Below are 24,427 nucleotides of genomic sequence, written 5' to 3'. Positions count from 1 at the left end.
TTTTACAGGAAGTAGCAACCTTGTTAAACACTGAAGAAAATGATGAGTTTACTGACACAAGCACTGAACATGACACTGGTGGATTTTCAACTCGAGATGCAGAAACATATTGTGATCATATTATATTGCTTGATGCAGAAACTCAGTGTGAGAAGCCATTACACAGGTCCATTCAGGTACAAACTCTTGCCATACGGAAGAAGAAATCCACACCCATAACACCTGCCCAGGCAAAAAACAACAGTGGCATTGTCACTCCACCTACAACACCTATTACCATTCTTGAAGCAACCGCTTCTACTGAATCGGAACAAGATGTGGAATACAGTTCAAGCAGCACAGATGAGTTTTCAGATAGTGATGATGACTATGTCTGTCCAAAACTGAACACCAGTGATGACTCTGAAGCTGAAGACCAAAAAAATGAAAGAAAATTTATTGTGTTTGAGAGCATGCTAGATCAATTGTTTATTTCATGTAGAACATGTGGCTCCTTATGTGAGATTGAAAAATCTAATAAAGGTAGCATGGTGACAGTTAAAGCAACATTTTAACAACCATACTTACCAGTGGAATTCACAACCAGAGTTGCACAACAAGCCAGCTGGAGACATTTTGATCCCTGCTGCAACTGTAATTACTGGTGGTTCCTATGAATCGACCAAACAGTTTGCTAGTGCCCTTAATCTCAATTTTGTCAACAAACAACAGTTCTATAATGTACAAAAGGAAATTGTTTTTCCAGTAATCAAAAAAAGTTATAAGAGGCAACAGAAAGAAATTGTGGAAAGTATAAAGAAGGAGAATAATCCAATTGATTTATGTGGCGACGGTCGATCGGACAGTCCAGGTCATAGTGCTAAGTATGGCACATACACATTGATGGATGAAACTTCAGGGAAAATTGTTGATTTCTCACTTGTTCAAGTCTCTGAAGTTTCATCCTCTAATGCAATGGAGAATGAAGGGTGTCAAAGATCCATAAACAAAATAACTGGTCAAGGCATTAAAATCAGATCTTTGACAACAGATCGGCACACACATATTACAGCAGAGATGAGAAAAAAATACCCGCAAATAGTTCACCAATATGATGTTTGGCATCTTTCAAAATGGGTGACAAAAAAATTGACAAAAAAGCAAAAAAGAAGGGGGAATGAGATCTTACTGAAATGGATTCAGTCAGTGTCCAATCATCTGTGGTGGTGTGCACAGACTTGTGCTGGTGATGCTGAAGTGCTTCATGAGAAATGGGTGTCAATCTTGTACCATCTTGTTGTAAATAAGCACAGATGGAGAAATTGCAAGCACTTTCGTAAATGCGTACATGGGCGCTTATCTAGAAACAAGTAACGTAAAACCAAATGGTTGCAGGCTGGATCTGCTCCACACATAGCCCTGGAAGAGGTGGTATTAAACAAAAAACTATTAAAGGATATTGCCAAACTTACTGAGTTTCACCATACAGGTAACCTGGAAGTATACCACTCCTTGCTGCTGAAGTATGTTCCAAAACGCACCCACTTTTCATATCCGGGAATGGTAGCTAGAACACAGTTGGCGGTAATTGACCATTAACTCCAACACTGGAAGAAACCATGCAACTGTTAAACAAGGGAAAAACACGGGTGAGAAGAAATATAAGATCACATTTCCTAAAGGTTGCAAGAATTGGGTCGCAAAACCAGTGTTGGAAAAGAAGGCATTTCATTTCATTCAGCACTTGATGGATGATGTGATGTTATTTCAGCAAGACCTGACGGAAAAAACACCTAGCATCATTCCAAAGAACATTGCACCAACTCCAAGGCCTGACAAAGATGATGTGATTGCAGCACATAGATCACGTATGGGGAAAACTTGAGGCAGATAACTACCATAAACAGTTGAGGTAGATACCTACCATAAGCTCTATTCGCAGCCTGCTGGTTATGATTATGGCACAATCTGAATAAAAAGCCAGCTGAATAAAAACTCAACAACTTACCATATTATTCACCTGCATGTCTAAAACCTTCAAAAACCATATCATCTTCCAACCCTGGTGGTGGGAAATGTGCTCTAATGCAGCTTACTGCACAAGAAGGAAGAGGAACCCATATTTCTTTACCTATTATCCCAAAACACCACGGAACAAGCTGCCTGTAGGCAACATGTCTATGTTTTTTGTGTTCTGGTGTCTCATAGGCACTTGTGCCATATTGTTGTTTGTACTGATTCCAGGCAGTCTGTAGCACCTAGTAATTGAGGCACACAGCCTGGAATCCTGAGTTATCAGTGATACAAGCTGGAATGGGTATATTTTCAAACTGTGCCACTTCTTCATTTTTTCCAACACATTCTGAGACCTCTTGGCTGCATACACATTCCTCTTCTCTGTCCATAATCTGGCAGTTACTACAAAGACACCTGAAAGCCACAATAAATTTTTAAAGCGGTTTCATTATTTTATGGTAATTTGGATGTATTTAAACGTTCTAAATATACGACAAACAGTATTATATTGGAACAAACAAAATGACGGTTCATGATTGTATTTATAGCATATATTAAGAACGCCAACATATTGTAAATTATCAACTCATAATTATAATTCACCACTACGATTCCTACGGTTTTTTTAAATATAGAGTAAAATTACCAGTCTTTGTCTATATCCGCGAGTCTGCTTGTTACATTTTCCAGATCCCGATTGTGATGATTCATCATCAATAGCCATGTTGTCTGACTCCGAATCTGTTTCTTCAACGGGCTCAAATGCGTACAGTTGAATTATTCCTTCATGGTCTTCAACTTGGAACTCGTCCCTGCTGTCTTCTGAACCAAAACTTAATGAGTTTTTGCTTGAAGATCCGTTTGAAATATCCATTTATTCTTTTGTAAAGCTTTTTCAATAGAAGCAACTTGGCGTGGACTCTTAGTTATGTTTTCAACCGCGCAGTGACGTCACGGAGTAAATCCGCTGCTAGATCGCAGGTTCGCTCGCATGTATTTAATTTCTGCGGCAAATATGGCAAAAGTTGCGTTTTTATTGCTTTATATCTTGAATTCTATTCAACCTTGCGATGTAAAACTTCGTATGTAAAGTAAGAATGATATTATCTTTCATTTGAGCCTAAGTTGTCCTGAGCAATGACTTCCCCTTTAATGGTCTTACTTTATAAAGTTTGTCAGTGTTGTTATCAGGAACAGCAGTGTTTTCAGCTATATGTAAATTGCTAAGTATTTCAGCAAACCTGTTCCTTGGCATGGTTGATGATACAATAGGGACAGCAAGGTCTTTTGATCACCTGACCAATATGAAGATATTGATGGCAGCTCATGGTAGCCCATAATCAAGTTAAAGCTCTTCTCGACTGATAGGAGGGAAATTCCTTTCTCTTTGATTTGAGTACAAGTTTGTTTGGAATAGGATGTTGTCAACAATCTCTGTGTCGATAAACTTTAAAAGCACATCAGATGGAGATATAGTGTCAAAATGCTCTTCTTTTGGCCCTAGAGAGAACATATTAAAACAAAATTAATTTGGAGGTTACCGAGTGACAAAAATATGTGGCTGTTTCAGGCTGATTCAGAACTAAAAACCCCAGAAGCCAAACAAAGTAAAGGCTGGCTTACCTTGAGGTTGAACAAAATGGGTATTCTCTGTGTGCTTTGTTACTTTTTTCCAACCACGCTCAGCAATCTCAACTAAAGATCTGATTCGTTGTGCGGAAAGTTTCTCGTTACTTTTACGGGTGTCCAGCTCAAGCAATGCAGTTTGTAGATGTTTAATCTGTTGAGATGTAAGATTGGATGAACCAGACTCTGATATATATGATTCTAAGTATTCAACTTGGGCAATAACAATTTCAGTTTTAGAATATTTGGCAACAGATTTTCTCTTTGTACCAGTAGATTTAGATTTGGAGTTTCCAACAGTGGTTGTAGAGGTTTTACCATTGTTATTTGTTAAGCCAGTCAATTCATCTGGTGGGATCATATCATCCTCCTCAATTTCATCTTCTTGCTCCTCTGCATCATCAATTTCAGGAGGCAAATATTCAATATCATCTTGTTCATAGTCAGATTCAGAGGATTCTTCACTTGTGTTACCCTTAGAATCACTTGGAATATCCTCCAAGCGGTTTAGCATGTGTAAAACATCAGCAGCATTATATTTTATGCCTGCTTGTTCACTCATTTTGAAGAAATAACCTATGATAAAAATTGAAACATCAATATCACAACTTTCTAGCCTAAGACCCAGGCAACGGGACTATAAAGTCCCAGTATGAAAAATGCACAATTCTACAGCAATGATTATCAGGCAAACCAAAAAAGTAGATAGGAATGTTGTTTGAATGGTAAATAATTTAGAAAAAAATTCCCAGCATTTCAAAACTACGTAGAACAACACAAAAAGCAAAATAAAACTAACCTGAACTTCATCACGCCAATTGCGTGGCCGCCGTTTTCTTTTGTTTATTTATGCCTAAGATGCTCCTGCGAATTTTAGTGGTCAGCATTATACCATTACGTCAGCATTAATTAAATATCCCCATTTGATCCTCAATGTCATATTGATCTGCTATTGTCAGAGAAGTCCCCCAACACAATGCGGGACTTTCACGTCCCGTCGGTAGGCAAAGGGTTAAATCTTTTCATGTTTCTAACCTCGACCTTTTTAGCTTTTTTACGGGTACTTAAAACAAGATTAATTTTCCTAATACCAAAGATTAAGCTATGGTCACTCATCCCCGTATGTATTACTCCAGACTGGATAATTTATTCTGGGGTAGATGTTATATAATGGTCTATAAGAGTGCTGGAACTAATCGTTATTTGTGTAGTCGCTGTTATGAGTTGAGATAATTGATATGTTTCAAAAATACCTTTGCGTGTTTTTGTAGGTTGATCGAAATTATTCATCAACATATTACAATTTAGGTCTCCTAGGATGTGAAATTCTTTATTTTCGTCATCAATCATTTTAATCATTTTCTCAAATGTTAGGAAAAACTCAGATGTAGAGCTTGGTGGGCGATAAATGGATGCTACGATAAAGTTTAGAGAATTAGGCTTAGAAATTTCCAAACAAATTGCTTCAATATCATTAGGAACCAGATCATTTCTAATTTTATAGTTAATAGTATTACGAAGGTAGATCCAAACACCTCCCCCTCTACGTGATCTGTCATTCCTGACGATATCGTAACCACGAATTTTGACTAGACTATCCGAAATGGACGAATTTATTCTAAGCAAGCAAATCAAAATGGAGAAATAATCTAGATGTGCGCAATTCATCAACATGTTTCAGAAGACTAACTATATTAAGAAATGCCATTTTAAAACCCCTAGTATTTTCCAAGCATTTTCCCACGTTATAGTTGTTACAATATGTTCTTAGGGTACCTGTACTCAGGTACCACGTGACACATTAAAGTTGTTGTTTTTGGTAATGGCGTCTTGTTAACACATGGTGGCAGCTACGGGATTATAAAACCATTATAAAACGCTGAAAACAATCGAATTATGTCCGATTCAGACACTACAAAACAAGTGACAACCTCGAACGATAACCCAGTGAGCTCAAATACAGCACAAACTGCGAATGCAATGAGTATATTGCCCGGAATAAAACCGCCTGGAAAGCTCAATACTCGAAGTGCGAATATCGCGGAGAATTGGAAGACATACAAGCAAGCATGGAAGAATTATGCCATCATTACCAACCTAAATGCCCAACCGGAGTCATACCAAGTAGCTCTGTTTCTACACTGCGTGGGGCCTGATGCTTTGAAAATATACAATGGCCTCAACTTTGAAAGCGACACAGATCGCCAGTCTTTAACGAAAATATTTGAGATGTTTGACCTTCACGCGATAGGCAAGGTCAATGAAATATATGAACGATATATTTTTAACAGCCGTAACCAGAAGCCTGATGAATCCATTGATACTTATGTGACAACACTTAGAACACTTGCCAAAACATGCAATTTTTGTGACTGTTTGAAAGACACTTTGCTAAGAGACAGAATTGTGTTGGGCATACAGAGTCAAAACACACGAAAGCGATTATTGCAAGATAGAAAGCTGACCGTCAAGAAATGCATTGACATGTGTCACAGCGCTGAATCTGCCTTGTCACAGCTTAAAAACATCTCCAAGGATGTCCTGACACCGAAGCAGTCCAAGCAATTGGCCAACGCACAAGACGGCCAACAAAAAACCGACCACTCAACCAGTCCAAAAGCCAACCTGATACCAAAGCCCACGTCCATTGCCAGTACTGTGGAACCGAGCACGCTAGAATCAAAGAGCAATGCCCAGCCTGGGGTAAAACGTGTCTCACTTGTGGCACTCGCAACCATTTTTCACGAGTTTGTCGTAAAGCTAAATCGACAAATATTCATGCTATGAAAAACCAGGAGAGTGAAGAAAGTTAGTACTCAGATGACAACGTTGAGTATATTACCAGTGTATCAATAGTGCATGATGTTGTTCACTCTGTCAGTACAGCTAAGACTAGTCCCTTTGCTAGAGAAATATTTGCGGAACTCATAGTCTCAAAACAGTCCATCAAATTTCAAATTGACTGTGGAGCAACAATCAACATTTTGCCTGTGCAATATGTTAAAGGAGGTGCACTGAAACCAACATGCAAACGGATGCGCATGTGGAACAATTCAGAAGTTGCACCTGTGGGAACAATACGGATGATTGTTCGAAACCCACAAAATAACAAGAAATACTCAGTTGAATTTGTTGTTGTCCATGAGAATTTACTACCTATCATCGGGGCCCGGGCGGCACAGCACATGAACATTATCACAGTGCACAGTGACTGCTTTATTTCTACTATCCCTCCTGAGCTCGAAGCGGCACTACCATTGCCAACAAAAACCTATTCTGTGTCCACCACTGAGCAGGTTATCTCACAGTACCCCGATGTCTTTGAAAGCCCCCTTGGGACTTTACCAGATAAAGTTCATCTTGTAGTTGACCCCGACGTTCGACCGGTGGTGACACCCCCCCCGACGCATACCTGCAGCACTCCGAGCCAAATTTAAAACTGAGCTTGACCGTTTACAGCAACTTGGGGTCATCACACCAGTTAGTGAGCCTACCCCCTGGGTTAATAGTGTTGCAATTGCCACAAAGAAATCTGGTGACATCCGGGTCTGCATTGACCCTCGTCCCCTTAATACCGCCCTCAAGAGGGAACGACATCAGATGGTTATTCTCGACGAGATCCTACCTGAGCTCTCTAAAGCAAAAGTTTTCTCCACAGTTGACCTTCGTTCTGGATACTGGCACTGCCCACTTGACACGGAATCGAGCATGCTGACCACCTTTTCTACTCCATACGGTCGCTATTGATGGCTCCGGTTACCCTTCGGCCTTTGCGTCTCTTCCGAGATCTTTCAAAAGCAGGTGAATCTTGCTCTAGAGGGTCTCGATGGTACGCTCAACATAGCGGACGATATTTTAATCTATGGCGTCGGTGTAACAAAGGAAGAAGCAGAGAAGGACCATGACGTGAAATTGATCAACCTTCTGCACCGCTGCAAGGAACGCGGAATTGCACTAAATCCTGACAAGCTGAGACTTCGGATGGAGGAAGTACCGTTTATGGGACATATCCTGACAGGACAAGGTGTCAAGATCGACCCTGAAAAAGTCAAAGCAATTACAGAAATGGAAGCACCCACATCCGTGGAGGAAGTTCAAAGATTGAACGGGTTTGTGAATTACCTTGCAAAATTTCTCCCACAGCTTGCGACAGTCATGGCGCCCATTCGCAAACTAACAAGAAAAGACGTCTCGTGGGAGTGGTCTGAGCAACAGCAACAAGCATTCAACATCGTTAAGACGCTGGCAACAGAATCCCCAATACTTCGCTATTATGATCCTGATCAAGAGCTCCAAGTCCAGTGCAATGCAAGCCAACGAGGTTTGGGAGCCGCCCTCCTACAAGAAGGCAAGCCAGTAGCCTACACCAGTCGTGCCCTCACCAAGACGGAACAAAGATATGCACAGATAGAGAAGGAGCTCCTTGCCGTCGTCTTTTCTCTAGAAAAGTTTCATCACCACACTTACGGCCGACCTGTCCACGTTATTAGCGACCATAAGCCCCTTGAAATGATACTTAAGAAACCGCTGGGCGACATTCCTCGACGCTTACAAGGCATGCGAATGCGCCTACAAGCATACGACATTGAACTTGTGTACCAACCTGGCCCAACAATGTATATTGCGGACTTACTATCACGATCATACCTCCCAGTTTCTGCAGATCCGAGCACAGTCGAATTCGAAAGCATCAACATGTCGCAGTTTCTTCCTATTTCAGATGAACGACTGACAAAGATTCAGGATGCCACCCAAGTAGACAAGGCGTTACAACTGCTCAAAGCCACCATTCTTCGAGGTTGGCCCGACAACAAACAAGCACTAGCCCCAGAAGTCTGCCCATATTTTAGCATGCGCGATGAACTTTCCATACAGGATGGACTGATATTCAAAGGTGAGCGGGTCATCTTGCCCACCAAGCTTCGCAACGAAATGAAAATCCATTCATCAGTCCATTCAGCTCCATTCATCACATATGGGGGCTGAAGCATGCCTACGAAGAGCCCGGGAATGCCTTTTTTGGCCAGGCATGTCCGCGGAAATACGAAACCTTGTGGCACAGTGTGAAACGTGTGCTACCTTCGGCACAAGCCATCAAAAAGAGACACTTGTGCTTCATGAACTGCCCTCCAGACCGTGGCAAAAGATCGCTGTGGATCTTTTTGAATGCGAAAAGAAAGCGTACTTAATTACGGTCGACTACTTTAGCAACTTCTGGGAAGTTGACCAGCTTCCCAGTTCCATACAGAAATTAAAGGCTCATTCCCGGTCATACAGAAATTAAAGGCTCATTTTGCCCGCTATGGTTGTCCTGAGATTCTAGTATCTGATAACGGGCCTCAATTCATCTCTGCTGAATTCGCCACATTCTCCACGAAGTGGAACTTCGAACACCTCACCTCGAGCCCCGAGCACCACCAGTCAAATGGCATGGCGGAATCAGCTGTCAAAACAGCGGAAACGTCTCATTCTAAAGGCTACCCTAGCCGGGTCTGACTTCCAAATGACCTTGTTGAGTTACCGCAACACTCCATCCCAAGGCATAAACCTTAGCCCGATACAACGGTTCATGAACAGACGCACTAGAACGCTACTACCGATGACGACCAGCCTACTGCAACCCTCTGACCCGTCACTGCAAACGCAACAGAATAAGCTGAGGAAGAAACAAAGCACACAAGCGATGTACTATAATCGATCAGCAAAAGACCTCAGCAAGCTCAAAATAGGAGACGTGGTGCGTATGAAGCCCACTCGTCTTGGCGAAAACAAATGGCGAAAAGCAGTTGTCACATCCAAACATGATGACCGATCTTACTATGTCAAAACGAAAGCGGGCGGAACATATCGACGGAATAGAGTACACTTAAGAAGATCTAATGAGCCGTTCAGCAGCAGCGAGGATGATGAACCTCTGGACGACCTAGCATTGGATGATGATGGAACCCAGGAAGAGACAGCACCCATAGGCCGAACCCAGGAAGAGACAGCACCCATAGGGCCAACAACTGTTCCTGCACCACAAACCTTGGCAGGCAACAGACCACAACGTCAAAGAAGGCCACCCAGTTACCTTAAGGACTATGATTGCAATTGAACGCCTACAAGAAATCTGTAAATAATATATATATGAACTCTATAAATAATGAAACTGATAACAATGAAGATCGTCCATATTATGTTTAGAACTCTAGCAGTGATGCTACTTGAAATTTAAAAGACATTTAAATTTTGTTGTACTTGAAATCTTGCTTGGATTTCTTCCGAGCGACATAACTGTTAAAGGGGAAGATGTTACAATATGTTCTTAGGGTACCTGTACTCAGGTACCACGTGACACATTAAAGTTGTTGTTTTTGGTAATGGCGTCTTGTTAACACAATAGTGCAAATTAAATTTTGTTAATTACGTTGGATTACCTAAATATTCCAAAAATTTGTTTTCTAATTTTGAGGAAATGAAAAATTACTAACGTCGCATTGTAACAGCAGAAAATATAATCACACAGCACTACATATTGTGTTAACTTGTCTTCATTTATACTTACCAAAATCAAAAAACATAGAATTTTTGCATCAGAAAGGAAACACAATACCTGAATGGTTCCTCCGAAAATAGGAAACATTGCCACAACTTCACGATTTGCCCAAACAATCACCACGGTAGCCAAAAAGAAAAATGTCCATTTGGCAACCATATTTAAACAGCAACATAAGTGAAGACTGGAGAAACTGTTCAGTCAATAATCATCTTGAACAGCACCAATTGTACACGGCAGTAAATGTTCAGAAAATAATCTGTTTCCAACAGCGACAGGCAGGAGGAATCATTCAGTTAATAATCATCTTGGAACAGAACCAAGTATCACACCAGAGGAATTGTTCAGTAAATAGACTATGTCCAACCACGACATATCGTAGGCAGGAGGAATCACTCAGTTAATAATCATCTTGAGACTACAGCACGACGATAGGCTAGCAATATTGAAATGTTGGTTGCAGCATATCAGTACATAGTAAATCATCTGCCCACTAAATTAACAGCACCATTAAAAAACAGCAAGACATTAAAGCTCACTTCACCCAAAAATGCCTTATATGATGTTGCTATTGCCATGTGTTTAATAATTTTAAGCAATGTTCAGTTAATAATCATCTAGAGACAGCAGCACGATAGTGGAGTGGAGAAAAATGTTCCGTTAATAATCATCTTGAAACAGCAGCACGATGGCAGAGTGGAGCGGAGAAAAATGTTCAGTTAAATTAATACAATAAAAAATTTATTAGAGTTTTTCCATTTATTGGTATGTTCTTTAGAATCAGTTCAATTGACTCAGCTTTCATTGGATTAGAGCAAACCGATCAATGATTTTTTCAATGTCGAGATTTATTTTGCGATGGACATGAAGAAAAGCCAACGATTTTAATCTTCTTTGACCCATAGTGCTTCTCAGGTACGTTTTCAATCGCCGCAAAGTAGAAATGGATCTTTCACAGGAACATGTTGTGACTGGGATGGTACCAAAAATCTTTAAAGCTGCAAGAATGTTTGGAAAGGCAAGTGGATCAACTTGTGGAAGGAGCTCCTCCAGAGATGTTGGCATTGCTGTCGTGGAAGTCGTGCAATGTATTTTCCATATTTTCATTTCACACTCTAGAAAATCTGGATCAGGTAGATCTTTGTATTTTTGTAGGAAGCGAGAAAAATGTTGTGTCCAGTCCGACTGAGATACCACTATATCAGGCATGACATTTAATGCATCGAGAGCGTCAAGGTTTCCTTCACAAAATCGCGACTCCATCTGTCCTATTAGCTCGTCAAGAAAAGGTATGGTAATGACCCTCTTAAAATAATCTGAAGTTGACTCGGCAGGAACATTTTCACAGTGAACTTGACGTCCGGTCGTTCTGGGTTTTGATGGTGCTATATTTGCCTCTTCTGCCAAATTCACTGCCACTTCATAGAGATTCAAATGTGTTTTACCCATTTCCGATCGAAGTTCGTTGAGGGTTAGGAACAAAAGGGAGACTTTATCACAAGCTTTTCCAGCGTGGAGTGATGCACTCTGAAGTTGAAGAGTCAGGGGCTTCGTACATTTAAGGCACCGTTCCACAACAACAAGAGCCACAATAAATTTAAACTTTTCAACGGCACTCTTCATACCACTTGCTGTGTAACGATCCAGGGCATCAATGATAGCCGTATAACACTGGATGAAAATTTGTAGACCATCAATTCCTGCCACCCATCTAGTTCGGCACACGTTTATCAGTTTCTGATGGCTTTCAAGGGGCAGTAACATTTTTAGGCTTTCTTGCAACACCAGAGTTAGTTTTGGAGAATTATTGAAGAAATCAGAAACAGCTTTCATGTTATCCATCATGTCACGAATTACAGGTAAACTGCAGGAAGATGCAACGCAGAGATTTAAGATGTGAGATCCACAGTGAACGTAAATAGCTTTGTCGAAGTTTCGCTGGATTCGAGCAGCAACTCCGGAGAACTTGCCAGCCATATTTCCCACTCCATCATATCCTTGATCGCGACATTCTTCCATGCGTAAGCCAAGGCTGCCAATAAATTGCGAAATGTTTACAGATAATGCTTCGCCAGACAATCCATCATTACACTGAATGAATCCTAAAAACTCTTTTTGAATTTTCATTGAACAACTGTCAACAAATCTCAAAACCATAGCCATCTGTTCACTGTTTGAGCAATCTGTTGCTTCATCTGCTAAAACTGAAAAAAACCTTGCTCTTTTCACATCACCAACAAGTTTGTCGGTCACCATTTCGCCACAGATTTCAATGATCTCATTTTGTATACTTTTGGATCGATATGTTTGATTGGAGGGACAGCTTTCAAAGACAACGTCTGTAAGATTTCCCAACGAAGCACCATACTTAAGAATTTCAATGAAATTACCAGGATTTGATGTGTCGTTCCCAAGATAATGGTGTGCATCATCACGATGACCACGAAGTGGAATATTCTGCCGAGCACATGTCAAAATCGCTCCAACAATCGGACTAAGGCACATCCTGTTCTTCTCAATTAATTCCTGCCTTGCAGTATTGATTTGAGCATCAACAGCAATTCTTTGGTTCTCCATCACTTGTTTGAAATGCATTGCTCGGACGGTCGCTGTTTTATGAATAGGAGACTTCTCGTTGTGATCTTCTAATTTTTCTACACTTGCCGTCCTTGCATGAAGAGGGAATTTAAATAATCGCTGCAATTTCGTGGAATTGTGGGTGCTTTCGCCACCAAACAGAACGCAATTGAAACAAAAACCACCATCTACAGCAGCAGAATAACGTAACCAAGGGAAAGAGGTTAACCACTCATGACGAAAGCGTCTTCTAGAGTTTGTATTAACTGGAAAGGTATAATCTATTTTAGGTCTCCAAACCTTGCAAAGAACGTCATACTTCTCAGCATCAGAGAGCACCGCTACACAGCAAACAAAGTTACTGATGTCAAAAGGGTGAGAGTTGCTGTTGGATTTAACAGTGGTATGGCAAGTTGAAGGATTGCTGTCTTTTAATGGCTCCTTTAGCCGTGCGAATTTCTTCGAGGATCCGTCATCTTTCTTCAAGTCTTCGTCATCTTTCTTCAAGCCTCTGTCACCTTTCCTCAAGGCTTCGTCAACTTTTTTCAAGCTTCTGTCATCTTTCTTCAAGGCTTCGTCATCTGACTCGAGGAAAAACATGTCATCGACAGTTGATTGCTGTTTCTCCTCAATCTTTCTCTTGGGAAAGAGTACATCTAACGTAACCTGCTTTCGTTTTCTACCAGTCAAGATGGGTTCAGGAATTTCAGCTTCGGTGAATTTGTCAGGTTGTGCACAAGTTGAAGGAAAAAGTGAATGACGTGAAACTAAATTAGGGACTAGAGTCTATGAGACTGGAACAACATTTGATATGCAAAGTCGTGGAAGACTTGGCACAAAATACTGTTCACCAGGCGCAACTGATTTCACAGGCAGGCAAAGAGCAACATAATAATTCTTTGAATCTGGTATCTTGCGATCGATGATATACTGATGTGGCATGGTAGCACAACGGAAAATATGAATATTTTCACCAACATCACCAGATCTCGGATTTATTGAGCAGTTGTACATTTTAGCCAATGAATCCCATTGCTCCTTTGGGGCAGCCTCGTTGGAAATTAGAAAGTATGACTGAATTGTACATCCTGTAACTGTTGCCAATGCAAACATGCACACCATTGATGAAAATGAGTGGTTATTTGAATTACACTTGGCTTCTTCAATAACTGCTGCTACATCACCACAGTTTTCAACATTGAAAGGGCAGAGTTAGATAAACACATGGCAAATGCATTTTTAAGTGAAGTAAATGCTCCATTATCATGTTGCAATTTAATGACAGGATGACTAGAGTAGAACTGGGCATTTTTGTACAGTTCAATACTAGTTAAGCATCTCAAAATTGATGCTAAGTCCTCTGACCCTGTCAACGCGAGTGAGGTAGCATTGTAGAGGCAAATTCCATTTGGTGAGGTACTATATTAAGACAAGTTGGGGAATTATTAAGGACATAGATTTCAAGCATGTACAGTATGGCACAATTAGTTATACGCCTGTATTCTAAAAGCTCACTCACACTCAAACTCATTGAGTGGAAGATCTTAATCTTCCCATAACATTTCAATGGCGGTATTTCCAGCCGAATAGGGGTTTGATTTTCAGTGATTTACCTTATATCTTTCCATCTATTTAGAAAAAACTTTCTCATTGATCACCATTAACAAAATTTATATGTCACACTCAATGAGTGTGAGTGTGAGTGAGCTTTTTGAATACAGGTGATAGTCTTTAATGTACCAGTATATTATTATATAATGGCTATGCGATAGTAAGAAGAAACATCAATAAATCACAACTTTGAATGTCCTTTCTCTACAGTAAATGAATATTATCAAGTTTATAATAACTTCATCATGTAAGGATATCAAAGAAATTAATGTTTCAAGTTCTGTATCCATTTTTTGTTACAGAGCTAACCCAAGCATCTTTGGCCAAGAGGACTAACCCTTTTAATAAGGTCTAGTTGAAGTTGTAAGCATACATATGTTGGGCTCATGTAAACACTATCATTTACATTATTATGTGAGGGTTTATAAGGCCTACCATTTTCCAATTAAATTAGGTTGTTTTATAAAATTGAGATTTGTAGGATTACATGTACATCAATTATTATATAGTTAAAACTAGGAGTTACTATCGCAAGTGAGTGCTGCCTTTTTGTGATATTCTGTGGTTTTAAGTACTCCAGGTTATATAATATAGTTCAGTAGCTGACATGTGACCACATTGACAAATCACGGAATGGCAATAGACACTATTTATAATCTCTATGAATATGCAAGCGTCCAAAAACGTGGTTATGCGCCGAACTGCAAGTCAAAAAGGTGTGTTTTATTTTGTGTATAGTATAGTAAATAAGTGTAAGTTTATACCACAATTGAACAGCGAAAGAATATTAAATACCAATAATATTGTTTTCAGTGTAATTTATGTGATTATTAGGGCAAAATTATCGACAATTTTGTTTACTGTGTGTTTTACAGATTTGTACTAAAAAGTATGGCTGGTAAAACAAAAGAAGGAACGGAAGGTATATATGTAACGTTATTAAAGCTTGATGGTAGTAGGGTTAAGGTCAAGAAATCTCGTTTGCAAAGTGGCATTTTTTACTGGCCTTTACTGGCGTCACGTTGACGAACAAAAAACTCGAGTCGAACTATAAATAAAAAAATGCGAATTGACTTCTATAATATTTTTTAATTTTCAGATCCCCTTAACTGCTTTGTTCACGGAGTGAGCATTGTAAAAGAATCGCCAAGAACTAAAAAGAGATATTTTAATTGTACACTGCAAGGCAAGGACACAGTGAGGAGAGCAGTGTGCTTCTCACCAGAGAGGCACGAAGAAATTAAGAAGGTTGAAAAGAGTAAGAGTCCCGTCCGTCTATAGCATTTCCGCACCTCTACGGGTTATGGTCAAGAAGATATAGTTATATTAAAGCACTGCTCTGTAACACCAATATTTCCAACAGATGATTTAGTCTACTCAAATGAATTTCAGTCCCAATCTGTTGGCTGCAGTATTGCTGATCTGTCTAATGTTGCAGGAGAGCAGTTGGTGTCCTTGAAAGCATTTGTAGCTGAAGTATTACCTGTGAAAAAAATAACAACCCAAAATGGCATTTAATTGCGAAAGCAGGACATATACATCACAGACACTGCAGGTTTCATTAAACTTGTACTATGGGAGGATTATGTTGATAAACTGGAAAGAAATAAAACTTACAAACTTCAAGATGTGCGTCTGAAGGTTTCCAAAGTAGAGCGATACTTGAATACACCAAAGTCTGAGAAATGTAATTTTGAGGAGAGAACCCCATTTTCGGGTGAGCTGGTTGCTGTTGACCATCATGTTGCCAACTTAAGCAAGTCTATGATTTCAGGAGAGATAGTGGGTATACAAACTATCTCAAAGAATCTTTCTTGTATATCATGTAGTAGAAAGGTAAAGGCAAAGTCCAAAACTATTGGCAATTGTGAAAGCTGCAACTTAATGCAAAGGCTTGTAAATTGTGGTGCACAATGGTACTTGCGTGTTGTAGTTCAAAATGTGAAAGTCAAGGCAGAAAAGTTGAGATTGGCCATGTTTAACCAGGCTGTTCAGAAATTGGCTACTCTTCTTGGATCAGAGGTGGATCTAACTTCAATATCAGATGAAGAGTTAGTGGTTGTCATTTTGGAAAGTGGAAAAGTCTTTCATATAGTTCATGATAATGTTGATAACAAGATAACAGATATTGACTGTGAAGCAAAAGAGGCTTCTGTTTAACTATATCTTATGTCAATTTTAATGGAACTATCAAACTTTTTGGTTAGATGTTGTCAAAGATTTTGATATTTTGTTTACTGTAGCAGTAGAAAAAAGTTTACTGTAGAAAAAAAAAGTTTAATATGGGTTTAATATTGTCATTTAAGGATTAAATAAAGCTGGTTGTGTTACTGTTACTACCCTATGCTCATTGACACTTTAATGATATTGCTATGTTACATTACATATTTTTAATATGACATGATTGCATCACAGCACATGACAGCACAAGATACAGCTTCTATTTACAGCAGAGTTTATCTAATAAAAATAACACTGTATGTATGTAATTTGTGTGAAATTCAAACTGTAAATGCACAGTTAGGATGGGCCATTTGTATTAGCAGACTATGTACATATACATTTTATAGATTGTTAAACGTTCGTTATAGAATTGGCATGGCGATTATGCGTATTGCATATACCGAAACTTCCTTCAATTAAAATTTAAAAGACGTTATGCGTTTTTGGCAAAGAGGTTTCATCTTGCTTTTGGGAATGTTTTTGTGGTAGAACACTGTCAATAACAAATATTATGACGTTATTTGGAACTATGTTGATGGTGAATGAACTTGGTTCTGTTGGTTGCCGACGCCGTAAGAACAACATGTCCATTTTTTCATTAACAATGTCGTTTACGTCGTTTCTCTCGGATTGTTTTAGCAAGGAATAATTTTCGAAACCCCGCATCACAGTTGTATTGCACATCCATATTGTTTCATTCTTTATCGTATTTGAATTGTTTGAACAAGTTTATAAGTGTTCAGTAATGCCACTGTGATTGCTAATACAGGTGGTGCCTTTCGTATTTACTATTCTTCTGCAGAAAAAGGACACTACAAAAAAGACGTTTTTAGAAACACTTTCATTTCATTAACTCAAAAACTGTACTGCCAGAGGGGAGTAAGCAAACTGAAATAAAATAAAGAACTTACCATTTAATGCACGTGTTGATAATGATATTCTCATACATACAGTGATAAAAATTATAATAAATATGAAATTAATCAAATATAGACAAAAAATTAAACAGATTAAAAAAGGGATATTTTAGGACCTATAACAGAATCCCACGTCTTATCGCAAACTCGATGGCTTGTTTATTATAATGCACTGCTGTTCGTATTTTCTGCTAAACGATCTAGGCGCTCTTCTTCCTCAAGCCTGTATTGTAAATTAGCCGATGATTTCAAGCTTGTCGATCGTTCATATGTAATGGGCTCAATGACGCAAGATAAAAGCGACTTCACTCTGCTTATTGCAACGTATGAAACTCCAGCAGTTCTTTCTGATTTTCCAATATCTATCCAAGCTTTTGAAAGAGTTAGTCCTTGGCTCTTGTGTATTGTCAGAGCCCACGCCAGTCTTAAAGGCAGCTGTTGCCGTTCATGAAAACCAGTTTCCGACTGTGAAGAGACTGTGATTGGACATATTGGAACGGAAGATGGTTTGTCCACATTAAAAGCAGGACCTCTATAGTTCTCAAACTCAATAATTACCGCAATGGGCAAGTCAGGTGGTTGATGGTTGTTCTGAAAAATAATATCAACAACTGTCCCTGTGGCTCCATTACAAAGCCCTATATTTGACCACAAATTCATGGTTAGCATGACTCTAGCACCTTTTGCAAGAAACACAACTGGTTCTAATCCTGACATGTCATCAGAGGGAATCTTTTTTTGGCATTTCTGATGAATGGCGAGCGTTAATACGTGCAATTGGATATTCAAGCTTTGTTAGTTGCTCATGATTGTAATTGGCAACTTGTTCATTGCTACAAAAAAGTCTAGTAGCATCTTCAAATTCTTCAATATTTTTGATATTGGATGGTTGACGGGTCAGGAGCAATTTCCAATCATCAATTGTTGACTCGCCTTTGCGAAGTCTTAACAATAACTCTCTGAAAATTATTTGTTCAGATGTCATACCTTGTACTCGTTGATTTACTGTGAGTTTAACAACTTTGTCAAACATTTGATGTGCCAAACATTTGTTCCTGCTACGCCATTTATAACCAAACACAATGACTCTTTATCTGATGATGAATCATTAAAATGAGATTTGACAATGTTGTAAGCAAGTTTTTGCATTTCACTAAAAGTGTCAATATCAACATCATCATATTGCTCATGCATAGTAAATTCTTCTTTGTTTGTTTTTAACCATGAAGGCATTTCATGGATTTTTTGTTCAGGGTAATTACCTCTGTCAACGTGCCAGTCATACACTGACTCTGGCGTTTCCTGCATTGTGTCAAACGGTGCATGAATATCCGATATGATCATCCACTCCTCTCGAGTTGTTTCTGGTTGTTCAAAAGATTCAGCTTCTGATTCTTGACATTGAATAACAGCTTGTAACTTGTCAAACCAATCAGGGGCATTGTGTTGTCCATATGGTGTTTGCAAGAATTCTTGCCAAGCGTTGATAAAAGCGTCGTCAGTAGGGTCCTCTTGATCTCCCCATGCGTTATTCTGAGATCTTCTCCAAGGTTTATACCTCAAAAGTTGGTATTTGCAATAAAGACCAAAATTTTGCCCTTTTGGATTTGGAGAATATGTAGGAAATATTCGTGGTATAACATTCTCTGGCAATTTTGCCAGTTGATTGTTTACAACTTTGTACGTCGTAGCAAATTGGACGAAGTTCATGTTCATTACATCTTGTGAACTATCATATTCATGACGATTAGCATATACGTCAAGAAGTGAATGATTAGTGCATGATTCACCTTCTTCAACATTTTCACGCACTTTACGTGAACCATTTAAACTTATTGGAATGACACTAAATGATGAGCTATGAAGTTTTAATGACAATAAATGATGCATTGTCTCTTGCGCTGCATAATCCATTTCACCGAGAGATTTCATAACTATTTTTTTAATAGCTCGACGAGCCTCGCTATTAATATCTACATTTTGAACAACAGAATTGAATGCTTGGTTTAATAAGGGCGATCTTGGTTCACCCTTCGCAGCATATTTTGTCAGATACTCAACACAAGCATAGTGATCAATGACAACTTGAATATCGCAATTGGCTCTCCATCCTTGGAGTTGAAGTTGTTGATGATTATTTAACCTGGCATCATTTCGTTGAGTAACGACTTTAACTCTATAATGATTATCATTATCTTTAGTGTGAATTTTTTCAAATTCTAGCTTTGTCCTTGCACAATGCTCATAGGGAAAATGAAATCGACATTTCAAATCTGTTTCATTTGACTTTTTTCTAAGACAATAACTTGTACTACAACGAGTGTGTCTTTGAACCATGTTTAAAAGATCTACATAATCTGACTGTTTTTCATGTTCAGGGATGTCTTTATGAGGTCGTTGACATGGATGAGCCTCAGGTCTTATCCACATGTGCTCATCTGGTGGATTTGGATTAACAGTTGATAACAACCAATCAACATACTGACATACTGTCTCAGCAGCTTTCTGACCAGCTTCAATATCCCGGTCTAGTTCTGTTGTGTCAAGGCAATCATTTTCATCTGTAAATTTTTCTGCTAAAAAACCTTTCAAAGCAGTCTGCGTTAATTGACACAAACCTGGGTCATTATTCAATTTAGCAGTACCATGACAATGAATACTACCTCTACCTTGATACTCGTATCTGAACCAGTGCCACTTTGCACCAAGTGTCTCATAAAGCCAGTGTTTAACAAAGCTTTCTAATCTCTGTGTGAAAAACCAATCCACAAGATGAGGATTGTTAATGACATTTTGTCGCCTTAATTCACTAGGAATATTGGAATTTTCACAGTCCCCATTAGCATTAAATAATGCATGCAACTCAGGCCAATGCATATCTGCAGAGGAAAAAGTAAAAAATAATGTTGGTGCTCCAACATTTGTAATTATGGCTTTAAGTTCATCTCGAACTTTGTTCCAGTAAGCATTTGTACCCACAATATTTCCAACATATCTAGAGACTTTAGACATGAAAACATTAGCACTGTTACTCGCAGCCATTTCGCGCAGTTCGTCTATGGTGAGATGTGCTTCACCTGGATTTTGTTTTAGAAATATTCCACTTTGTTGCAATATTCGTTTTCTTTGAATCATATTGAAAACCCAATATGAAAATCTGGGATGGTTTGCAAAACCGTATACCCATTTACCATCAATAATTTCAGCAAACTTTAGAAGGTGCTTTACTCGTTCCTGAAAAGAAACATCTCTCAAAAGTTCTTGATTTGTACAATCACCTTTTCCATCGGGAAATAATGTTGGGAAAGCCATTGTAGCTAAATGAGACACCTGATACTCGTTTATTGGTTCATTTTCAACTGTAGGCCAGGACATTGGCTCATTTTCACAGAGCTTATTTCTAACAGCTTCAATTTCCTGTTGCTGTTGTTCACCAACAGGTAAAAAACTACTCATCTCTTTCGACTCATTGTAAACAATATCCTCAGAAGGATTATCAGTTGGGGGACCCATATCTGGAGAACATTCCTCATCTGAGACAATATCATCATTAGTCTCAACAGTCATAAGCTCTGGTGGTACACCATTTTCAGGCAATGAAAGCAATGCATGATCATTAATTAATATTTCAGAATAATGTAGATTATTATTCTTTAGCCAAACTAAAGCATTGTAGACTTTTTGTTTTCTTACTCTGACATCTTTAAATGTGTTGTCCTTTCCTTTAACTTTGACAATAATTACTGTCAAATCCTTAGGATATCTTGGCAAAGATTTTGCAAGTTCTGTGACATTTTGAGGCAAGTTAATACAATGCCCTGAATACCCTCATTGACCACCAGGTTTGATTTACACTCTCATGATTGGCAAAGCACGAGCAATTAACATTTGCTCAACTTGAGTTAAGTCCCGTAGTTCATCTGGAACAGATGAAGGTATCATGGAATTTTCAGATGAAAATTTTCTAGGATACTTTTTATCTCTGGAGCATCTTGAACACACATAAGGTGACCTTGGTTTAGATTTCAGGGGCCATGCCTCCTGACAAATTGTACATTGACTGACAGTATACTGCAGAGACTTATGAAAGTTGTTCAGATTAGATTTAGCCCACAACTGCTCTTCAATACCACCATTCTTTGTGGCATCAAACATATTTAAATAATCTTCTTGATTAATTTCATGTGCAGGCTGTGACACTTTTTTTGCACGCTTTTGTTTCTTAGATTGTCTATCCTTCTCAAGTCTGATCTGTTTAGCACTGTCAGTTTCCTCTGACCGCCTTTTTTTCATAGACTCACTCACTTTTTTGAGCCTGATTTCTTTTGACTGTTTTCTTTTTCTACAATCATCAGCATTGCTTGGGCTTACATTAGTTTTTGTTACATACACAGGTACTATTTCAAATAAATTGACATGTGATTTTGTCGAAAGAGAATACAAAAATTGTTCCAAATCTAGAACATTAGCAAACTTTATGACAACTGCAGTGCCATTAGGATCAGGCATGCCATTTCTGTCTCTGGCATGAGAATCAAATATATAGAAAAAGTTTGATTGTTTTATTATTGCCATCATATAGCCTTCCAATATGAAAATAGCAGAACTATGACCCATGAATGTTTTCAAAAGTGCTGAATGAATAGTATAGTAGTGAGACTCAACATTGTCCGTTATTACAAGACCCTGAAGCTCCTGTTCATAATTTATAAACCAAATAAGGTTTTTATCCATGGGTTCTACCACCACGGGTAGATTAGTGTTTTCTACCACCACAGGTAGATCAGTGTTTTCTACCACCACGGGTAGATCAGTGTTTTCTACCACCACGGGTAGATTAGTGTTTTCTACCACCACGGGTAGATTAGTGTTTTCTACCACCATGGGTAGTTCATTTTTTTCTACCACCATGGGTAGGTCAGTGTTTTCTACCACCATGGGTAGTTTATTGTGTTCTACCCTCATAGGTAGTTGATTGTTATTGTGTGCCTCAAATGGCTCCACCACAATGGGTAAATTAATATCTTCTGCTACCACCATGGGCAGCTCGATTTCATACGAAAACATGCTCCCACAACATGAAACACTAACAACTTTTGGTAAGTTATCTACAGATAAAAATTCAATACCTGGGTCTAGAACAATTAAGCCACTATTCAGAGCTTTTAAATACATTTTGTCACCTTGCAATAAGACATTATTTAAAGTTATTATAGACCAATCTAAAATTGGGATATTTTCGGCTGTTAAAACTGCCGATAAACTCATAAAAGCACATTGCTTACCTCTAGATTGAACACTAAAATGTTCACTGCCTTGATGAAAATTACCAGCAATATGTAAATTAGCCATATCGTTTTTTTTTAAAATCAGTTTAGATATTTTCTTCTATTGAGACTTCCGACTTCTAATAAGCACGTACATGGAACATACGGGCACAAAATCTTGCTTGGAGCCTTGGACAGTCGCTCCCCCTCATTCCGTAAAAAACCCCCGCCGAAATGTTAACAGACACAAATCGAGATTTCGACAATATATAGGTCGCGCGTAAGAATGGGTGGAGAACGTTAAGAAAACGTTAAGAATAGTGTGCTGCCACGCTGATGCGTGGCAGCAATTATGAAATTACAGTATACAGAGATTCAATGACAAAATGATTGAAAATAAGGGGTAGGAGATGTTCATTTAATTTTGGAGTTTTAAATTGACAATTATTGACCCACTGCCATGAGACCCCTGTATATTTATACAAGTTTGCAAGATGTTCAGTCTAGATGTCTAATAATTGATATATTACTATATAATTATTCAACAGTCAACACTACAGAGAAACAATGTAAAGTGAATAAATAGGGTAGTTGACTTAACATGACTGAGTTGACATCAATGGCCAAGCTAGCAATGGAATTTTATGGTATCTATAACTTTGCTTTTGCCTTTATTTTATATGTTTGGTTAGTTCAATGTATTGAGACAAATCAGATTTAATATTTACATGCAGATATCATAATACAAATAGTACTTTACCAGATATGCAGTGTATAATATTAAGAGCTCATTAACTTTGTTTTTTGACATTCAAACTTATACTGGCTATTATGATTTTTCTATTGATAGGCATTCTTCTATCTTACACACTCGTTTGCGCCTTAATTGTAATGCTCTAAACTATTATTTGTTTAAAATTAATTGTAGAATATCTCCAGCATGTTTATGTGGAGATTCTTGTGAATCAGTCATTCATTATTTGTTATATTGTCCTCGTTATGCTGCTCTTATATTGTCCTCGTTATGCTGCTCTTAGATTATCCTTACTCTCGGCTGCTGCTCATATTTATGATGAAGCTGGTATCTCTTGTCTGATTCTCAAAAGTCAAATATTTTTGTTTGGTTCAGCTGATTTGAGTGTAGATAGTAATAGATGTATATTTATGCATGTTCAAAAATATATTAAGCAAACTAATCGTTTTTCTAAGAATTAATTTTTTACTTCTGAACCTTCAATTGAACCAGCATTTATCACCTTTGCTGTTGGTTTTTCTTTTCTTTTTTGTAATGTTCGTCTTCTCCTGTTGTAAGTGTTATTCAATTATTTGTAATGTCAAATGTAGTGTGAGCCCCTCGATGAGCGTGCACGCTCTTGGGTAGACACTAAAGTCAATAAATATGTTTATATAAAAAAAATATATATATATATTCAATATAAAAACACAGTCAAGTGAGAAACTCTTAGCTTTTTTCATGTATGTCAATATGTGTTAGTTTGGCTTATCAATAACAATAATAATATATAACAATTACACGAAAGCGTCGTCATCCTGTTAAATTTCGACTGTAAATTTTTATACTCACGTATAATCTCATTTACACACTGGGTACCAGTATATCAACTGATAGCAATATTATAACATATCATATCATGAATTGATCCTTATCATAA

The 24,427-nt window shown here is 38.4% G+C and overlaps 3 protein-coding genes across 3 annotated transcripts; 1 reads left to right on the top strand and 2 right to left on the bottom strand.

Moving 5' to 3' along the window:
- The first annotated feature begins 9,220 nt into the window (after positions 1-9,220).
- LOC114526653 lies at positions 9,221-9,718 on the top strand. Its single transcript, XM_028548235.1, has one exon. It carries the CDS (start codon positions 9,221-9,223, stop codon positions 9,716-9,718), a length of 498 nt encoding a protein of 165 aa, XP_028404036.1.
- Positions 9,719-11,082: 1,364 nt separating this feature from the next.
- On the bottom strand, positions 11,083-13,336 carry LOC114526652 (52 kDa repressor of the inhibitor of the protein kinase-like). The gene is made up of 2 exons (XM_028548234.1): positions 11,354-13,336; positions 11,083-11,130 (listed from the first exon to the last, which is right to left on the bottom strand). The coding sequence occupies exons 1-2, from the start codon at positions 13,334-13,336 to the stop codon at positions 11,083-11,085; spliced, it is 2,031 nt and encodes a 676-aa protein (XP_028404035.1).
- Positions 13,337-18,489: 5,153 nt separating this feature from the next.
- On the bottom strand, positions 18,490-21,054 carry LOC114526651. Its single transcript, XM_028548233.1, has one exon. It carries the CDS (start codon positions 21,052-21,054, stop codon positions 18,490-18,492), a length of 2,565 nt encoding a protein of 854 aa, XP_028404034.1.
- Between the last annotated feature and the right edge of the window lie 3,373 nt (positions 21,055-24,427).

This window comes from Dendronephthya gigantea, unplaced genomic scaffold (genome assembly GCF_004324835.1).
Source record: "Dendronephthya gigantea isolate DGI-Jeju-01 unplaced genomic scaffold, DenGig_1.0 000040F, whole genome shotgun sequence".
NCBI classification, from domain to species: domain Eukaryota; kingdom Metazoa; phylum Cnidaria; class Anthozoa; order Malacalcyonacea; family Nephtheidae; genus Dendronephthya; species Dendronephthya gigantea.
The sequence above is the reverse complement of the archived record's forward strand: the minus strand, read 5'-3'. Positions and strand labels throughout refer to the sequence as shown.

What these genes read in the sequence shown, in the direction of transcription:
- LOC114526653 (XM_028548235.1), top strand. Translation starts at nt 9,221, where the DNA reads ATGACGACCAGCCTACTGCAACCCTCTGACCCGTCACTGCAAACGCAA.
- LOC114526652 (XM_028548234.1), bottom strand. Translation starts at nt 13,336, where the DNA reads ATGTTTTTCCTCGAGTCAGATGACGAAGCCTTGAAGAAAGATGACAGA. An exon ending in ATGTCATGCCTGATATAGTG is followed by an intron (nt 11,131 to 11,353) that starts GTATCTCAGTCG and finishes GTACCATCCCAG; the next exon opens with TCACAACATGTTCCTGTGAA.
- LOC114526651 (XM_028548233.1), bottom strand. Translation starts at nt 21,054, where the DNA reads ATGACTGTTGAGACTAATGATGATATTGTCTCAGATGAGGAATGTTCT.